At 46.2% G+C, this 17,476-nt stretch overlaps 1 protein-coding gene across 8 annotated transcripts in view; it reads right to left on the reverse strand.

Annotated features, from left to right (window-relative positions):
- Positions 1-17,476, reverse strand: part of PALM2AKAP2 (PALM2 and AKAP2 fusion) — a 416,273-nt gene that overhangs the window by 22,536 nt on the left and 376,261 nt on the right. For all 8 annotated transcript variants that reach the window (XM_036990572.2, XM_036990574.2, XM_036990581.2 and 5 more), the window contains one exon: positions 4,062-6,459. In XM_036990572.2, coding sequence (XP_036846467.2) covers positions 4,062-6,459 — 2,398 coding nt within the window. The remainder of the gene's footprint in view (positions 1-4,061; positions 6,460-17,476) is intronic.

Raw genomic sequence — 17,476 nt, forward strand, 5'->3', positions numbered from 1 at the left:
CCTCTACCACTCTCCATAGTGTTCCACTGGGCAAATTACCTGACTTGGTGGTCAACATCTGGCATGCAAACATGAACTATTTCAAAAAATGAAATTACTCTTCACCTAGAACTTAGAAGTGAAACCAGGATATCTAATAATAGACAATAGGCACTGAAGTGCAATCTGTTGACACCCTAATTATGAAAAGACATTTGAAAAGAGCTAAATTATAACTTCAATAAAATGTTTGGGTTTCCCTCCCAAACCCACTCAAGGGTGTTGCACAGCAGTGTGTGGCATGCACTTCACACCAGGCTGGCACCTGATGAAATGCTTCTTTGATTCTCTACGTCTCAGCACCATGAACAGAAGGCACCCACACATTCTCACATAACACACAGCATTCGTCAAAATGGCAGCATGCCTGCGGAAGTATTCTACTGAGGAAGAGCTCAATAGAAGCTGGCAGAATGAACTCATGAAGGCAGGAAGGCTTCTAGTCCATCAAGTCATGGATGAAGGCAGGACAGCTTGGAGAAGGACCCCTTTGAAAATCCTCACAGGCTTCCCACTGACTATAAGATAAAGTCTAACATCTAAAACCTTTAAAATGATTTATATAGCTCTTCAGTCTCTGGCTCTGCATCAATTTTCTTTTGCTTTGTTTTAATCTCTTCCTCTAACCTGCCGTCACCTTATTTAAGCACCTCAAATGTGCCAAGTTCTTTATTCCTTTTGGGCCTCTATAGCTGCCCTTCCTTCTGACCACAACAATCTCCCCTACCTGCCAAACCCAACTTTTACCCCTTCAGCTCAAAGCCTAGACAGCAGTTTCCCACGGAAGGCAGACTTCCCTTATCCCCGCAACGAGGCAGTCTTCCTTGGCCCATGCTCCCACAGGTCTCCATGCTTCTCTGTCACGCAATTGCCACCTTTGTCTGATGTTCTTTCTCTCACTGAACTGTAAGGGACTAATATCTGCCTTGTTCACCTCTGGATGAACAAATATCATACAAACCCTATTCAGGTGGAGATCACATCAAGAACCAACATGATAAGATTTCCAGATACTTTTGCCTAATAACTGATCTTTGAAAATGACTATATCCTTTTTCAAATAGCAACCCTATTGTCACCCATCTTTGAAACCCTATTGTCATCCATCAGGAAAACTGAAAGCAAAAATAAGTATCTTTTCAACACCTAGGAGGTTGGGGAGAATTAGTAGCTCTCTCTTTCCTTATCACATCTTGGTTTTCAGTGGATTTTACTTGCCTTAAGGATTTTAGGATTCCGGAATGTCACCAGCATGATTTCTAGCAGAAGGGAAGTTAAAAATTGTATTTCTCATCACCTAATACCAAATCATCCATCTGCATCACATGACAGACAAAACAGCTGAGTCACCCCTCCTGGCACGAAGAGGGGAGCAGTGCAGAAGGAACGTCCAACCTCGCCATTCACAAACCCAAAACTGGAGCCAGCAGTTCCGACCCTGGCCGTGAATTTTTCACTTTGGCCGCTCGGACTGATGTGTCAGCCTCCTCCCTGATTACGAACTTGAAGGCTGGCTGGCCAAGCGATACTCCAAATGGTTCCCAGAATGGATAGAAAGAAAATTACGTGTTACATTCAGTTTCTTTCGATTTGCATTGTAATTCTGGGAAGCCCTGCTGCCTACTTTAAATGTCCTAGAGATAAATGGGAAGGAATGAGGTGCACACACGTCATTATCATGACTGTTCCGTTTGACAAGCAGACCAGAGCGGTGTGCGTGGCTCAATCGCCACCTGACTGAAGGGGCAGAAATCAATCCTAGGATGGGATAGGAGAGGACATGAATATTTGTGTAGAGGAAGTGCTGGAAAAATCTGTCATGGGATTGCTGAGAGCATTAGGGCCCTGCCTCATTTTAAGCCTGGTAGGGAAGCTTGACAGACAACAGCAAGTCAGGCAAATAGGGAAAAGTGTTGAAATGTCTTAATTTTGTTCACGTGCTAGAAATAAAGTAGGAGGAGGCAATATGGTGAAAGGTTCAATTAAGAGGTAAAGAAAATTGAAAATACCCACTGATCATATGTCCTGTAAAGAAGACTCTATAAGGAAGTAATGTAAAGGAAGGACTAGGTAGGCAGAGCCGGTTGTAACTGATAGGAGAGCCACGGGCTTGCCTGCCACGGGCTTGCCTGCCATGGGCACAGAAGGAACTGAAATGCTAAAGAACCATCACCCATCAGACTGCGGGTTCTTATGCAGGCCCTTTAGAGGCATTTGTTTGTGAAGTGGGCTCCCCAGATTGGGCTGAATTCAAGTGGTATGAAAACTTTTCCTAGGATACCATGTAGAATGCCCAGGTGGCATCTCTGGGCCAAGCCAGCCCAGAACAAGAATTTAAAGTGAACTTGATAACTAAGGACCTTTGGGAAAAACCAACCAGTCACTGTTAAGCATGGACTAAAAACCCTCCCCTGAATGTTTGGCTATTGCCCTGTGACCTAAAGGAATTAAAGACCATATTAAGAAAGTCACTGTGCTTTTCTTCTTCTTTCTCCCTTCCTTTTCTTCCTGAACAATTTAGTCCAAAAGCCATGAGGTGGGGCCAAACAAGAAGGTTGGTCTGGAGTCAGGGTAGGAGGATCCACAGCGGCCCAGATGGTTTGCTGGAGCCAGGACAGGATGGGCAGGGGAGGGCACCAGGTCCTACCTGACTGGACAGTGAGAAAAATAGAGCATCATTTCTGCGGTATTTCTACCAAAGATGCATAACCTCAATGAAATCACATGAAAGCATCAGATAAACCCAAACTGGGGTCTATAAAACAGAAGATGACAGAACATTACATTTGCAATTTACTTTCAAATGGTTCAGAATAAAAAATATATTTGTATTGTACCTGGGGACTTTTCTTTAGGTTGAGATTGTTTCAATATTTTAAAATGAGTAATGAAAAGAGTTACCTTGTGTCACTGTAGATTTGATGGAAGCCAACCATCAAGACGGGATTAAGATCTGCATGGACCAAGTTAAATGCCAACAATTATATGTTAGGGCAATACTTTTTAAATCATCTCTGGTGAAGGAACACTTTCCTCCCAATCCATTGCAGATCACTACTTGGATTTGAGGACAGTATCAAATGGCAACAAAAGCTTTCAAATGCTTACTCTCAATATCTGCTCTTATTCTTAGCAAGGATCGGTAACGAACAGTTCATGGACTAGTTTAGACCACCCTTTGAGCAGCACTTCTCTACAGTAAGATGCATGACCTCCAATCGCCATCATATCCAAATGAGACATAAAAACTACTGGTCACACTGGTATCCATAATGGTAGCATAAATAATTACTATTATAATTAACATCAATCATCTCTACAGAGTATTCAAGGAAGGAACTGCCTGGGCAGTGGGGGAGGGGAGGTGTAAGCTGGGGGAGTAATTAAAAACCTGCCTACATACAGTACCTCAAATTCTGAAACTTGGTCCCCGGACAGCAATGAAGGAGGCCACCCCTGATTCCATAGTAACTGCATTGCGGTGGCCTAAAAGAAGACAAACCCATTTACACAGAAGAGGAACTAGAAACATCTTCTGTGGGTCAATCTGCAACACCAAGTCATGACTGTCATTGCTGGGAAGGGGTTAGCAGAGCACATCCCCCATATCAGATGAGTTTGATTTAACCACAGATACTAAGGGTCAATCGACTGACAGCAACGCAATCCACTCAAGGGCTCCCTCTGACTGGGTCTGTGCCCCACACAGACCCTCCCTCAGCCAAGAGGCAGTACCATCAAATAAAAGAGAACAGTTCTCTGAATAAAACCAAGCCCAGAGCGGACTGTGAGAGAGGAGAGCTCCTGCACCCTCTGGGAAAGGGCGAGCACCAGCCAGGCTCGGGGTTCCACCAGAGGACACTCTGATGCTTCCATGCATGTCCCCAAACACCGAAATCCTCGTGCCAGTGCTCCCGACACTCATTCCAGCCTCACACAGAGGAGCCTCCACACAGAAACCGAAAATCTCTAGTCAACAGATTTCCACAGCATGTGTCCCTGGTCTGCAGCACTTCACGTACCTGGCGCAGTTTTGTAGCAGGAGGCCCGGGAGGGCAGCGGTGGGGCGGTCTTTGCCCTGGGGCTCTGCGTGCTCTGCAGGACTTGCCTCTGCCTCTTCAGCTCCTCTTCCCTTTCCTGGGCGGCTCGGATCTCTTCTTCGATCATGGACAAAGTCCGCTGCTTCCTTGACCTTAGCTTGAAAGGTCCGACCATGACATCGCACTCTTGAGTAGCCAGGAGTGAGGCTGTGCTTCTCAGCTCGGCTGCCTCCGAGTACTTGCTGAAATAGCTCCCTTCCTGTCTGGTCTCCTCCATGTTTATTGGGCCACTGGGCTGCACGACCGGCAGTGGCTGGGAGGGCCCTCTTTCCCTGAGCGCCCTGTCTTCAGCAGGCAGGATCTTTGGTAACACATCCCTCTTCTCCTGAACAGGAGAGGACACCTGAGGTGGCTCAAACATGCCCTGAGGCTTCTCTGAGCTGGCAGCCCCCGTTCCAGCTTCCTCTAGAGTTGCTTCGGGTCCCTGCTGTGCTGTTCCACCCTGGCTGGTGTCAGTCACAGCTCTATCCACTTGCTCAGCTATGGCTTGTTGAATGGCATTCTGCACCAGGAGACCAGCCTGATATTCCAAGGCATCATCAACTGACGGAGAGTCTCCCAGCGTGGATGAAGGGGAATGGAAACCGTGATCACTGAATGACTTGGAGACCCCTTCTCCGCGGCCCTCTGAAGGGTTGTCAGTTTGTGGAGTCTGGGGCAGAGAAAAATCAGCCAGAGAATTTTCCTGGAGGGCATTGGCTGTCTCATTGGAGGCGCCACTGTCACTGATGTTGTCCATGCTAAAGTCATTGGACAGTGTCTCCAGGACAGTGGTATCCTGGGACCTCACCGACAGTTCATCCAAACCAGAGTCAAGCTCCTCTTGGGTCAAGGAGACACTGACGGACTTTGAGAACTGATCCAAAATCGCAGGGTCGTCATCCTTGACCACAGTGAGGATGGCCCGGGCACTTGTAAACTCTCCATCCTCTGCCCACAGTTTGGATAAGGGCTCGCGTTTGGAAGGCTCACTGTAGGGCCCTTCCTTCCCCTGAGGAGCTGTATTGCCCTGGCCTCCTCCCAAAGGCTGGCTCTCCAGGGCACAGCTGGCTTTCTGCCCCTTGGCCATCAATGCACTACTGTCTTCTGGAGGTGCCCCGACAGAAGCTGGTCTCGAGATGGTCAGTGGCCTGTCTGAGTTGACGGACCCAAGAGGCCTATAAAAGGGCTTGATGGAGAAGAGCCTGGGTGTACTCTGGCCCTTGGCTACTGTTTGCCTGGAATTCTCCATCAGCTGGAACTGTTTGCGGGCAGCAGAGAAATCTATCTGCTCTGTGACGATGTCCTCCTTGGCGTGTTCCGTCAAGCTCGACTGCTGGCGAGGGGCCTCAGGGGCCCTGCAGAGCTGCAGCGGGGGCGGCTGCTGCTGCATCAGCAACAGCTCCTGCTGCGCCCTCCTCTCCTTGCGCTCCTTGTACTTCTTGTGGGACTCCAGATGCTCCTCGTCCAGCTGCTCCTCGATGGTTTTCTCCTGGGGAGGATTCCACCACTTGGCCGCGATGCCAGGATTCTTTTTCACAGCCTGACTCCGGATGAGCTCTCTCCTCTCCTTCTCCAGCTCCAGCATCTCTTCTGAAGGCCTCACTTTCCTGACGCAGTATTGTTCTTTCTCATTCTCGTCGTCCTCAAAGAGCTTGGAGGGCTTCTTGTCCTCATGGAAGGCACGCAGCTCAAACTTGGCCTCCTTCTTCAGGGTGGTGAGCGTGAACTCCCCATCTCGGGAGGAACAGCGTGAGCTGGTGGAGGAGCTGGGGCTCACGGGTACCTGCAGGCTGTCCCCCAACAGATCTCTGGGTTGGTCAGGGGAGTGGCCATTGGCTCTTTCACCCTCTGCCATGGTGTCTGAGTTGCTTTTACTGAGCTCGATGTGTGGAGGGGCCTGCCTGCCAGCTGCTCTCTCAGTGGGTTCTGGCTGGAGGGCTGTGTGGACAGGTGGGCTTAGACTGCACCCCAAGATGGCTGGTCCGGGTTCCGGGGACGATGTGCCGTTGTAAGTTCCTTCAGCAGCAGAATCACAGCAGTTAGCCTCCAGCACCTCGTCTAGATAGCGGATCTCTCTGGCCACATCATTATCCAGAGATTCTTGGTGATCGGTGAGGAGGCCATTGTGGGGGGGTGAGTAGAAAGGAGACAGGTGGTCCATGGAATGTGGGGTAGAGGTGATTCCAGGAACACTTTTACATTCTGCCACAGAGACCTCAATTTCCATGTTTTTGTGATCTGGGGCAAGAGAGCTGGCGGTAGGCTCCAGGTGGTTGGCACAACACTTGTCCCTCTCGTGTTTTAGCTGGATATCATCCTCAGAAAGTGGGGGAGGCTTCTGGAATAAAGAGAAAACAAAAGTCAGGGTTAAGTACTAACTTCCCTAGGGATGTGAACCCTGAAAAATTAACTGATAACTGAAAGGCAAATTAAAGCAATAATGACAAGTTCTTTTAAATAGAGATTTCCCTTCTAATAATCTTTCATGTATTCATTTTGTCACGGCAACCTAAACATCTCAATTTTCAGGTTGCATATGGTTTACTGGGAGTCCAGAGAACTTTCAGTTAAATGTTAGTCTCGTTTTTAAATTTAAAAGTAAATTAAGGCTCTGATCATCTAAAGATATTGCTCCATAACCTTCTAAAGTGGGAGAGATTTTCTAGCAATTGTACCAGAGACTTCCAAAACGTTGCAAACTGCTACTAGAAATGCAATATGACTTTTTGTGTGTCCCCAACCATAAAAAAATGGCCCTTTTGCATGAACAAATCTCAAAAACATATGATTCTATGCTAAATGTAATGCAGTTATTCTTGGAAAGTTTTTCCAAGATAAAATGCTGGAGAACAATAGATTCCTTCAATGGTCTCTTAATGGCTACAGTGCCCCACACCACGGTTTTAATTAACCATGTACATTAGAAACACACTAACAAAAGCCACTGATTGCACAGTTCTGTTCTCTTGTGACTTCATCAAAATAATCCTCCTTAATGAAGAAGTGAGTGCTGCTTTGAAAAGCCAGTAGCGGCACCTCCCCTCTAGTTCCTAAAATGCTTTATACATGGTGGCTCCAACAGTGTGGTTAAAGAAGAAAACAACATCTTATTAATGACTTTGAAGTCATTTTTTTATATTAAATCACTGATTTTTTTTTATCAGTTATCAGTTCCATGTAATTTTGTTGTTTGGCATTAGTTAAGATTAATTTCCAATTTCTAGGATAATTTTTTTTCATACCAAAGAACTTTGGTTTATCTCAGATAACTCAGCAGTAAATTGTGAGTGTCATTTGCGTTCCCCTAACTCACTAACACCGTGGACAGGTTTGTCTCCCCATCTCAAGCCTACAGTGCACCTGGTACTGCTGACACAGTACAACGCGAAATTACAAAATGGTATAGTTTTCATTTGTTTCAGTTCTATGTAATTTCAAAGGCTTAGAAAGTAATATTAAAACACCACTTTGGGATGACTTTTAAGGGATTAATTTCAAAATCCTTTCAAGGAAAATGGATAATTATAGATTTGTTCATGAAATCTAGAACAGAGGCATTCACCCTGTGTTCTGCATTACTCAGAATATTGATAAACTCTCCTGGTTATCCATGAACTGGAGGGTTATCCCTATACTGGGTTTCCTTCCCTCTTCATTTTTACATTCCCCATTAGATTTAAATCAATCAAGTAATAAATATATATATATATAGTCCTTCTATAGTGACAGACAACAGTAATGAATATTCCTTCCTTGACAACATTTCTGGTTCAGATGGTCTTCTTATCCAGCTCTGGTACTTAATATCATTAATATTTACAATCGCTTATACCTTTGTTTTATATTTTAAATTTTATTTTGGCCATCATTGACTAGTGGTTCTTTGCTCTTTTGAATGAAATAGATAAAGAGGCATGTCCAAGAAGTTTTTGCTGCCCTTTTAAAAACAGTAACTAAACTTCCTTTTGGTAAGGCAATTGTCAGTGACTTCTATATCATCAAGAATTACAGAAAATTTGAATGCCTGAAACTTATTGGCTGCCATTCAATTTCAAGTAAGCCTGGGTCAAAATTAGCCACTCCATGGAAAGCTATTACTGGAATAAACAGACCAACAAAAAGAGATACATACTGCTGAAAGGAATCTGATTATCTGTGACCTTCCCACCCCCGGCTGTTCAGGCCAAGGATTTATTACTAATATTCTTTATGGGAATAAGTAGAGCTTCCCCTCTATCCGTTTTGGTTTGGGGGAGAGGGGAATGGTGGGAAGCTGCTGGAACTGAAGTATGTTTAAAAGTCACTTTCTGATTTTAACATCAAATAGTTGAGAATCGTTGACATGAGAGTAAAGAGGGCAATGTACCATTAAAGGAAGCTAAACAGCCAGTAATTCTACAGTTCATTGAGTCATTAATTCACTCAGTAAACATGCGGGAAGTTTAATCTGCAGAGCCACAATGAGTTTGGCAGAAATAATAAGCTCGAAGAGACAACAGTTTTTTCTTAACAAAAATTGGATTTCACACACTTCCTAGGAAGCCATTAAGTCTATTGGAGTTTATTTAGGTCAGGCGAAGTGGGAAACTTGCCTGTATTTACCTCTTGCTGCTAATCGCAGAGAAAGGAGGGACTGGCTTTTCCCTACAGAATTTCCCAAGAACACTTGGCTTCTCAGATCCGCACAGTCTCTTTCTCCTGAATATTTCACAGCTCACGTGTTTGATGATGAATGAGCAAATGCCCTGCCAACCTTTCTGCTATTGCTCTTTTTTTTTTTAAGAACTTAACACCAACTAGTTCCAATTCAAAAATCCTGAAGTCTGAGAAGAGCATTCGACAATATGTTTTTGTAGTGTAAAAAAAACTACCTTTAATTTTGAGTCAGAAATGATGAGTCTTATTATACTTATACCTTCTGATATGCCAAACTGAGATTTTAAAAATGCAAATAACTGATTAAAAGCCAAGAGTTTGGGATCAGTATAATGTGAGATGATTCCTTCCCAATATCTTTGTTTAAAAGATCAAGACACTGGAGGTTGTAAACAGGAAAGTGGCTCTCCTTGTTAGTTACATGGGTCCCCACCCCCTTCTTTCCATACATTTAGAAAATTTGTCCTGCCAGTTCCATCAACTTTGGGGAGCAGCAGCTTTATAATCTAATCAGAGTAGATGTAATTAGAGATAAAAATGGATTACTGATTCACTTCTCAATTATGCACGAGAGGTCCTGAGTTCTTCTGAAGTTAGGCAACAATTATAACAAAAGAGCAAATTCCTGAGTTCTATTCTCAGCAGGAAGAATTTACCTTCATGCAAGATGGCCTGATGGGATCAAAGCTACCAGGAACACCACCAGGTAAATGGAAGTGGGCTACAAATCCCACAGTACAGACTGGACAGGAATCCGGGCTTGATATTCTTAAAATGATGTCTTGTTTAAACCAACAAAAATGCTTATTGCTCCCTTTGAAGATAAGAAAGACTAGAACTTTCTCAAGGCTTTAGATAAGGTGAACCTGATTCTAGAGTCAGATAAAATGCCATGTACATTTATTAAACAGATTGGAAAAATTCCTTCTGAAACAAACTATACTATAATACAAAAAAGGAAAATATGAAAGAACCACCATATTGGGTTTTCAAAGGTCAAAGAAAAGCGGGTGCTTAGGGACCCGCTGGAACTCTTCAGATTGCCCCAGCTAACCCTCCAGGCAGAGCGAGCCCTATCAACCAAGGCACATGAGACCTGCTGGCTTCCCAGAACAGCTAACAGCCACTCAGAGTGTCTACTATTTAAAATACTTGGGCAGAGACAATATAATACAGCTGTGTGTGTGTCTGAAATTAAATTACATGCAGGGGCAGATAGCCCCCGTAACTGGGAATATTCCCCCCAAGAATATACACCCCAAGAGCGGACAACCAGATCGAGTCACAACACCTTCTTCCAGAGGTGGTATCCTTCCTCCTGAGGCTTTACTAATTGGCATCATTAAGGTAAGAAGTGGGTTTCCATCATGAATTTAGTGGCCTGCCAGTTAGCCTAGTGAATGATAGAAATTGATGAAACTGGTGGTATTCAAATGTGTGGGTTAGAAATACTCTCCCCCCTTTCAAGAACAGGCTATGCAGCCAGAGTGAGCACCCTGGCTTGTACATCCATAAGGGATGGTGCTGGAAGCCTGAGGGAACCAACTGCCTGTGGCCACATCTGCTTCAGAGGACTTGGGTTGGCTAACACTCACTACAGGGTAACAGAATCCTGCCTTTGTAGAACTGCTACATCTGTCTTCATGGAAAGTCATGAATAGCAGGGTTGGAACATCTAGAGTCTTAGAGAGCTAAGATTTCTTTGAGGTTACAGATAATGGTTTCATACCTGCTTTTACAAGTGTTTCCTTAATAAATGTCTGTCTGAGTGGCACAAGTTGGTTTAAGACCTGCTTTTAAGACCTGCTTTTATTGTAATCTGGTAGGCTAGGCTGTAGGTAAAACTGCTACTATTTACCAGAAAGTGTTTAGTAGTTATGCAAAGCAAATTAGTACAGTTTAATTCACAGCACAGATGCCCATGACTCCTGTAAAAGTTCTGCCAGGTCCTATGCAAGACATCCCCAAACTCCTCTGAGAATGTAACTCCACTGTGAGCAAGGCTCATAAAACCATCGATCAGATCTGTTTTGAGTTCTAAAATAATATATTTGAAAGCACTATGTTAACTGTAAAATGTTTAATGCAAATATTATTACCAAGCAATTTTATGCTGAAGCATGAATGGCCAATATTAAATTCTTTCTGGGAGCTGGCTGATTTTCTTTAGGGGGAGTAGCTTCCTACCTTCTGCTCTACCTGCTCTAGGTGGAAGTCGGGGTGCTGCCTCCACTCAGTCTGGGGATTTTATCCTTTAGCCTGGCCTCTGAGGTGAGTCCTCTGCTTCTTCTGATTGGATCCCAGAGGCAAAGCATTTAAATGAATATCCCACATCCCAGTCACTGCAGACACTGTGGATAAAAGCTGCAACTCCTTCCCAACACTACAGAGCGAACAGAACAGGCAAGATTCCAGAAGCCTGTTTAATTTGCAGAGAATACACACCCAGCCGCTGACGCTTGCCCGGCTCTTTCTTCCCTGGGTACCTGGGCCTGTGGCTGGCCATTTCGTGAACACAAAGAACTTGAAAAAAGTGACTTTTCCTTGGCAGGTCTGGCTGGACCTACGGGGACACCAGAAAGGTGTCCTTTGCTACAAGCAAGGAACTGAAGCTTCTATTCACTTTAAATGCCCACTGTATTCACAGCTTCCCACTTCCCTATCACCCTCATCTTTCTCCTCTAGACAACATCTGCTACCAACTTCAATCTCCTGGGCTTCTAGCCTAAATGCTCAGTGTGACCCAAATTAGTCAAACATCAGGCGCCTGCTACATAAGCAGGTTTCTATGCTCTGAATAACCCAGATTACTTTCTACTAAAGCCATGATATTTAAATTAGAAATGTTTTTTCCCCAGGTAATAAGTGACCTGATCCTTTAATCCAGTTATTTTTAAGTTCCACCAAAAACACCAACTCGTTCTTGGCCTAGGAGCAGAGAGGCATGGCTATTAAACTTCTACATAACTGTGAAACCAAAGAGCATCTCTAGGTTCCCTTCTTGGCTTCGCTCTTTTTCCTAAGTTGAGTTTTTAGTGTGCAGGGCACAACTGCTGTCATGGCAAAGAACTGGATCCATGGTCCAGGCACAGCAGCCTCTAGGGTGGTTCTCACAGAACTCCTTGCTTCCAGGCTGAAGTTCCTGTCTTGAAGGTAGATGGAAAGAGGGGATGCAACCTGGCCAGTGGATGGTGCTCAGACACCTGAAAGATGCCTGCACAGGTCTGCTGAACTTCATCCGCCTTGAAGGGATCAGGGTGGAGCTGCAGTCGGGAGGTCTCAGGGAGACGGACTTCCCAACCTAAGGGAACCCCAGGAAGGTGGGAAGGGAGCACAGAGGTTGAAGAGATCAAAGAATAAGCATGCAGAGAACCTGCAGAGTGATAAGCCTTGTGCAGGGGCCACAGGAGGTCCCCAGAGCTCATGGGCGGTCCCCACTCTGCAGCAAGGAGCTTTAATGCCTTGGAGGGAGCCAGTTCAGGTACAGAGAACAAAGAGTCCAAGGCAGAGGAAGTGCTAACTGGAAAGAAAAGTCCTGCCCTGTTTGAATGGCACATATCATGAAGGCTGAAAGGCGTTGATTCAGAAAGCAGGGAGCACCAGAGTTCCTCATGGCTGGCCTGCAGCTCCGCTGGCCCTCCCTGCTGAAGAGGGCAGGCCGGTGACAGGCCCCGAAAGTGCCGGGACTCATAGGCGGCCCCTTCCACCACCCCTGTGAAGGCCAGAGGGTGGGAATGGCTGAGCATGCAGGCTCCCTTGGCTCAGCTTCAGGCCTCCAGCCAGGAAGTGCAGGGGAGAGGCCCAGGGTGCTAACCTAGGCCACATTCCAGTCCAGGACAGCCTTTTCTCTCCCACCCCCAGCAGAGCTTCTTCCGGCCTATAGGACCAGGGGGCCTGTGCTGACCATGGGAAACCGGGAGTCTTGTCCCTCCCGAAGAAGAACCCCCTCCTGGTTGATGAAAAACAGCATACCAGACTTAAAGACCCCAAGGGCGCCTGGGTAGTTGCAAGCTAAATTTAGACCAGACATGCTCAAGGTAATGTTGTGACACTCCCCCAACCCCCCAACCAATAAAAGGGGCTACACTAACAATGCCTCTTGGACCTCCCACCATGAAGCCATTACAGCTAAATGTGACTTAGGATAGTTCTAAAAAGTTCTAAAAACCTCCTACAGGTCCAGCCTTTTTTTCTGAGAGCTTCTACTGTACCAGTCAAGGCAGCAACAGTCACTGTCCTGCTATGGCTCGGGCTTATGCCTCAGGGACAGGCTTGAAGAAGCAATGAAAATACTTCTGGAATCACCTTACGTTGTAAATAAGGCTCACCTCTGTCTCGGCTCACATTCCTGGCGAAGGAAAGCGATCAATTTATAATGTAACAGAGTCTCCCCAGCACCACAGCCTGCCCTATGAATAGCGTCCCCCTTAACCCAGCTGAAAAGTCACTGGCTCAAATGTCAGGTTGCACATCTGGAAAATGTTAACGGTGTTTGATGAACACATTTACAGCTCAGGCTCTCTGTGAGGGTAACCGAAGATGGTGTGTGTGGTGGGGGTGTGATGGGTGGGGGGGGCAGTGGAAGGAAGGAAGCTGTTGCCTTCTCTACAGCCACTGACAAAGGCTTGTTTCTTTCAGTGACCTGGAGATCTGCTCCCTACAGGGTGACTGAGCACCACCGGGAGGTGTGAGAGCGTCCCCTGAATGAGGAGAGGTGCTTCTCTTCAGCTCCAAGAAAGTCAAATTTTACTTCTCTCTCAACGCACTGCGCTCCATGCTCTATCACAGCGTCCTCAGATGTCTTCTCACCAAAGGCCCTCTTTGGTATGAGACTACTGTACCGGGCAGTCCCCACCTCCAGAATAAACCACAATCTGGACCACAGAGGGGACGCCGGCTTCTGCAGCCTGACATTTCTAGGGTAACTAATTCTCCAGGAAGGAAAAGCAAGCCTAGCTTTAGCTCTTTATAACTTAACTGTGTCCTTCTTGGTTTGGAAATAGTTCAGCATCTTTGGTTCATGGCTGGCCAACCAGTAATTGTAGAGAGCAAAAGCTGAGCACCACTGTGGCCCCGAAAAGAATGTACTATGCAAAGGCAGAGGACCAGAAGAAAAGAGAAAGCAGTGACAGACCCATCTGAGATGAACCCTTTGTCCTCAGACAACTCTGTATGTATGAACAGAGCTATTAAGTTTCTTCCCTTACAGGAGACAGCCATACACATGCCCCCAAAAGCCCTAAGTCACTCCATGAATGTGGCGAGTTCCACAACATGGACTTGTGGTAGACTAAATAAATACAGGGCAATAACTGTAAAACCAGTCACGAGAATCACTGGGTCACTTGGTTCTGTTCAGGAAAAAGGCATACACGCTCTTTCACAGACACACTCACGCACCATCTTCAGAGGATTATCTGCCACAGATGACTTGTGTATCTTTGCATGCACTGCACACATACCAGAAAGCCTCCCCTTTGTCCTTCAGCATGAAAGCTGGGAGTTTGATAAGATTTTCAAAAAGAGAGTCAAGTCAGCAGTCAGAACTCAGCTGCCCACTCTCTCTGTAGCAGGAAAGGATTCCACAGCACAGCACTGCAGTCCTGACTTGGAGTCCCTCCTCCACAAAGACTCTGGCCTCAAAAAAGGAGCCTGCTCCTTTCAGATTAGGAAGAGAAGGATAGTAAGAGAGGTGAGCAGACTCGGCTTACCCTGCCCAGAGTGTGTGTCTCAAAAGTCCCCAGTCGGAATTGCCTTTTCCCAGATAGATTCCTGTGCAGTGGCTCAGGCTGGACAAATTCCTTCCCAGCCTCCTGACCGGAGACTGTGATGTCACAGCTGGCCCTCCTTCTGCTCCCTAAAAGGCCATCCACACAAAGAAGGACTTTAACCCCCTTCAAAGAGGCCTGGCCCCTCCCCAGCTGGCCTGAGCCTGGACGGCAGCAGCCGGAGGCCGCTCTCATCCGCTCCCTCTCCTGCTCTGTCGTGCTCAGGGCTGAGTGGGGAAGTTAGGAGCTTGGCGGAGCTGCTACGAACCCATCACTGCTGCCTTCTTGGCAAGTCAGAGATGGGCCTTGGGCAGGCAGGGCTTTAATATCCCAGTGATGCCAAGGTGGCAAAAGCTATGAAAGATCCTGAAGATCTGGTTCCATGGGCTTTTTTAGGACAACTTGCATTTATATGTGTGCGTGTGTGTCTGTAAAGTAATAAATGCTCACTGTAGAAAATTTGGAAAATGAAAGTTACTCATCCTGCCTCCACTAAGGGGAAAATTGCTATTTTATTGCATCCCATTTCATCTCCTTTTTAAGAATATGTATTTAATAGAGTTGAGACCAGTCTATGCAATTTTGTAGTCAACATTTTTTTTTACTTGATATTATTTCACAAGCACTTTTGATGTCCTTCAATGGTCTTTGTCGGATATCTTTTAAGTAGTTACACTACGTCCCATGCTGAAGTGGGACAGAAGAATTTGAAGTCAGGGAAGAGTGCTCTAATTTCAAGGAGTGTCTGGGGGGAGTGGCTCTGCCTGCCCACAGCTAATCAGTATCTTCTGTCACGAACAAAACAGACCCCATCTGCTTGGGAAGACCTGAGTGTCACAAACATGCCTCTCTTTTGCCATAGAATCCAACCCCCAGCCCTACACCCCAAGGCTAATAGTGTTGACAGAAGTCCCCCCGGGCCTAAGATCTTAGACTGGCTCCCAACACTGTTCTGAGGTCCCCACCTTGTCTCCAACTTTGGGCTGGCCCAGAAAATCAGGGCATACCTGAGGGTCTGGCTGACTCGAAAGTCAGTCAGAATTCCAGGTCCATGCAGAGCTTTGAAGAACTCTTTTTCTTCAGTAAGATTTCGGAGAAGACAAGAAACCTAAAGTTTACAGAAAAGTGACCAGGAAGAGGGCAAAGGCAGATGGTCCTGTGGGGCCAGCTGGTTTGTGATCAGTTTGGGGGCAGTTTCTCCTGGTGAAGCAGGCGAGTAGCCCTAAGGTTGTGGCCGGGCCCTCCTGTGGCTGGTGACACAGACCTCCTGGGACCCTCCTGAAGACGCAAATCAAGGAAGCACTAACAGTGTTTGGAGCCCAGTCAGCAATGTTGGAAAAGCAGCTCAAAGTATACTGTACTTTACACCTATTTACAGTGTCTAAATAACACTTTCACTGTGCTGAAAGTTATTTAGAAATATCTAGGAGTTTCCCAATGCCTGGCCTAGTGATAACAAGCCGCCAGGGAGCGCTATGGAAACTGAATTTATGTATCCTTTGGAATAAATGGAATGTTCTGCTCTATAGCCAAAAGCATTTCAAGATGCTACTTAACAGTCTAAAGTAAAATGAGGTGGGGAAATCACACACCAGGGTGGCATTGCTCTGCTCGAGAATGACAAACCAGGGCAGGGCTTTCCAAAGAATGATGCCTCCAAGCCAAGTAGCAAGGCTGGCACCTGGGACCTGCTACATAATTGCACCTGCCACTCCACACCTGTGAGGAGGCTTGCGCGCAAAAAAAAAAAAAAAAAAAAAAAAAAGTTCTAAAGCTAAACTGTACGTGGTCTTAAAGTACTATTATCTAAGAAGTAGGTGTGCTTCTGAGCAGCATCTGAGATGCCATGGTTCATTATACACACGTGCGTGTGTGCACACACACACACAAACACACACACACACACTCTTGCTATTATTGTTGAATTGTGTCTCCTCCCAACCCCAACCTCATATGTTTAAGACCTCACATACAGTACTTTGAAATGTGACCTCATTGAAGACAGGAGCTTACAGAGGCTATCTGGGGTCATTAGGGTAGTCGGCCCTAATCCCACATGCCTGGTTTCCTTCTAAAAAAGGAGATTTAGACACAGAGACAAGCCTAGAGGGAAGATAATGGGAAGAGATGAGAAAGAAGACAGCTTGGAATGAGCCTTCCCTAGAGCCCTCACAAAGAACCGGGTTTCCACACTGCTGGTCTCCAGGACCATTGAGACAATAAACTGTAGTTTAAGCCACCAAATTTGTGGTACTTTGTTACAGCAGGCCCAGCAAACCAGTAGCAAGCTAATACACACACTCACACATACACACAAACAGGTGCACACAAGCGTGTGTACTCCCTCACACACATACCCTCCCTCCAGTTGCAAAACTAGGGTGGAGTTCAGAAAACCCTTTATGGCAAGGTCACAAAGACTCCAGCAAAGCGGGCTTATTACACTCAGAGGCAGAGGGGAAAGTCAAACCTGCAAGGCAGATGCAGGCTGCGGAACATAGGCCAAGCAGCCCCACGTTCGCTGGCAGCGGGGTCCCCCCACAGGAATGAGCAGAGCGGAATCCAGCAGCACACACCTTGCTCTCCTCCCTCTCAGCACAGGCCCTGAGGCTGGCGTGGTTTTTCTGAGTTTATGAAAATAAATTTGTACTGCCAGTTTAATTCTCCTGGTGCTGTCACCTGATCTTCTGTGTAGTCGCTGAGGGTATCTTGCTGGAGTAAATGGAGCCGTTTTGAAACTTGGTCGAGTGGCTGGGAAGCCAAGTTCAACAGGTGCGGGCCCAGCCAATGGGGTCTGACTTAGCTGAGGCACCACTGCTCCCATGGCTATCATTCAGCAAATATCTACTGCACACCTACAGGGTGCCAGTCGGTGTCACACACGCTTACATGCCTTCTCTACATACTCCTCCCAGCAACAGCAAGGTAGCG

This window comes from Manis javanica, chromosome 2, assembly GCF_040802235.1.
Source record: "Manis javanica isolate MJ-LG chromosome 2, MJ_LKY, whole genome shotgun sequence".
NCBI classification, from domain to species: Eukaryota; Metazoa; Chordata; class Mammalia; order Pholidota; family Manidae; genus Manis; species Manis javanica.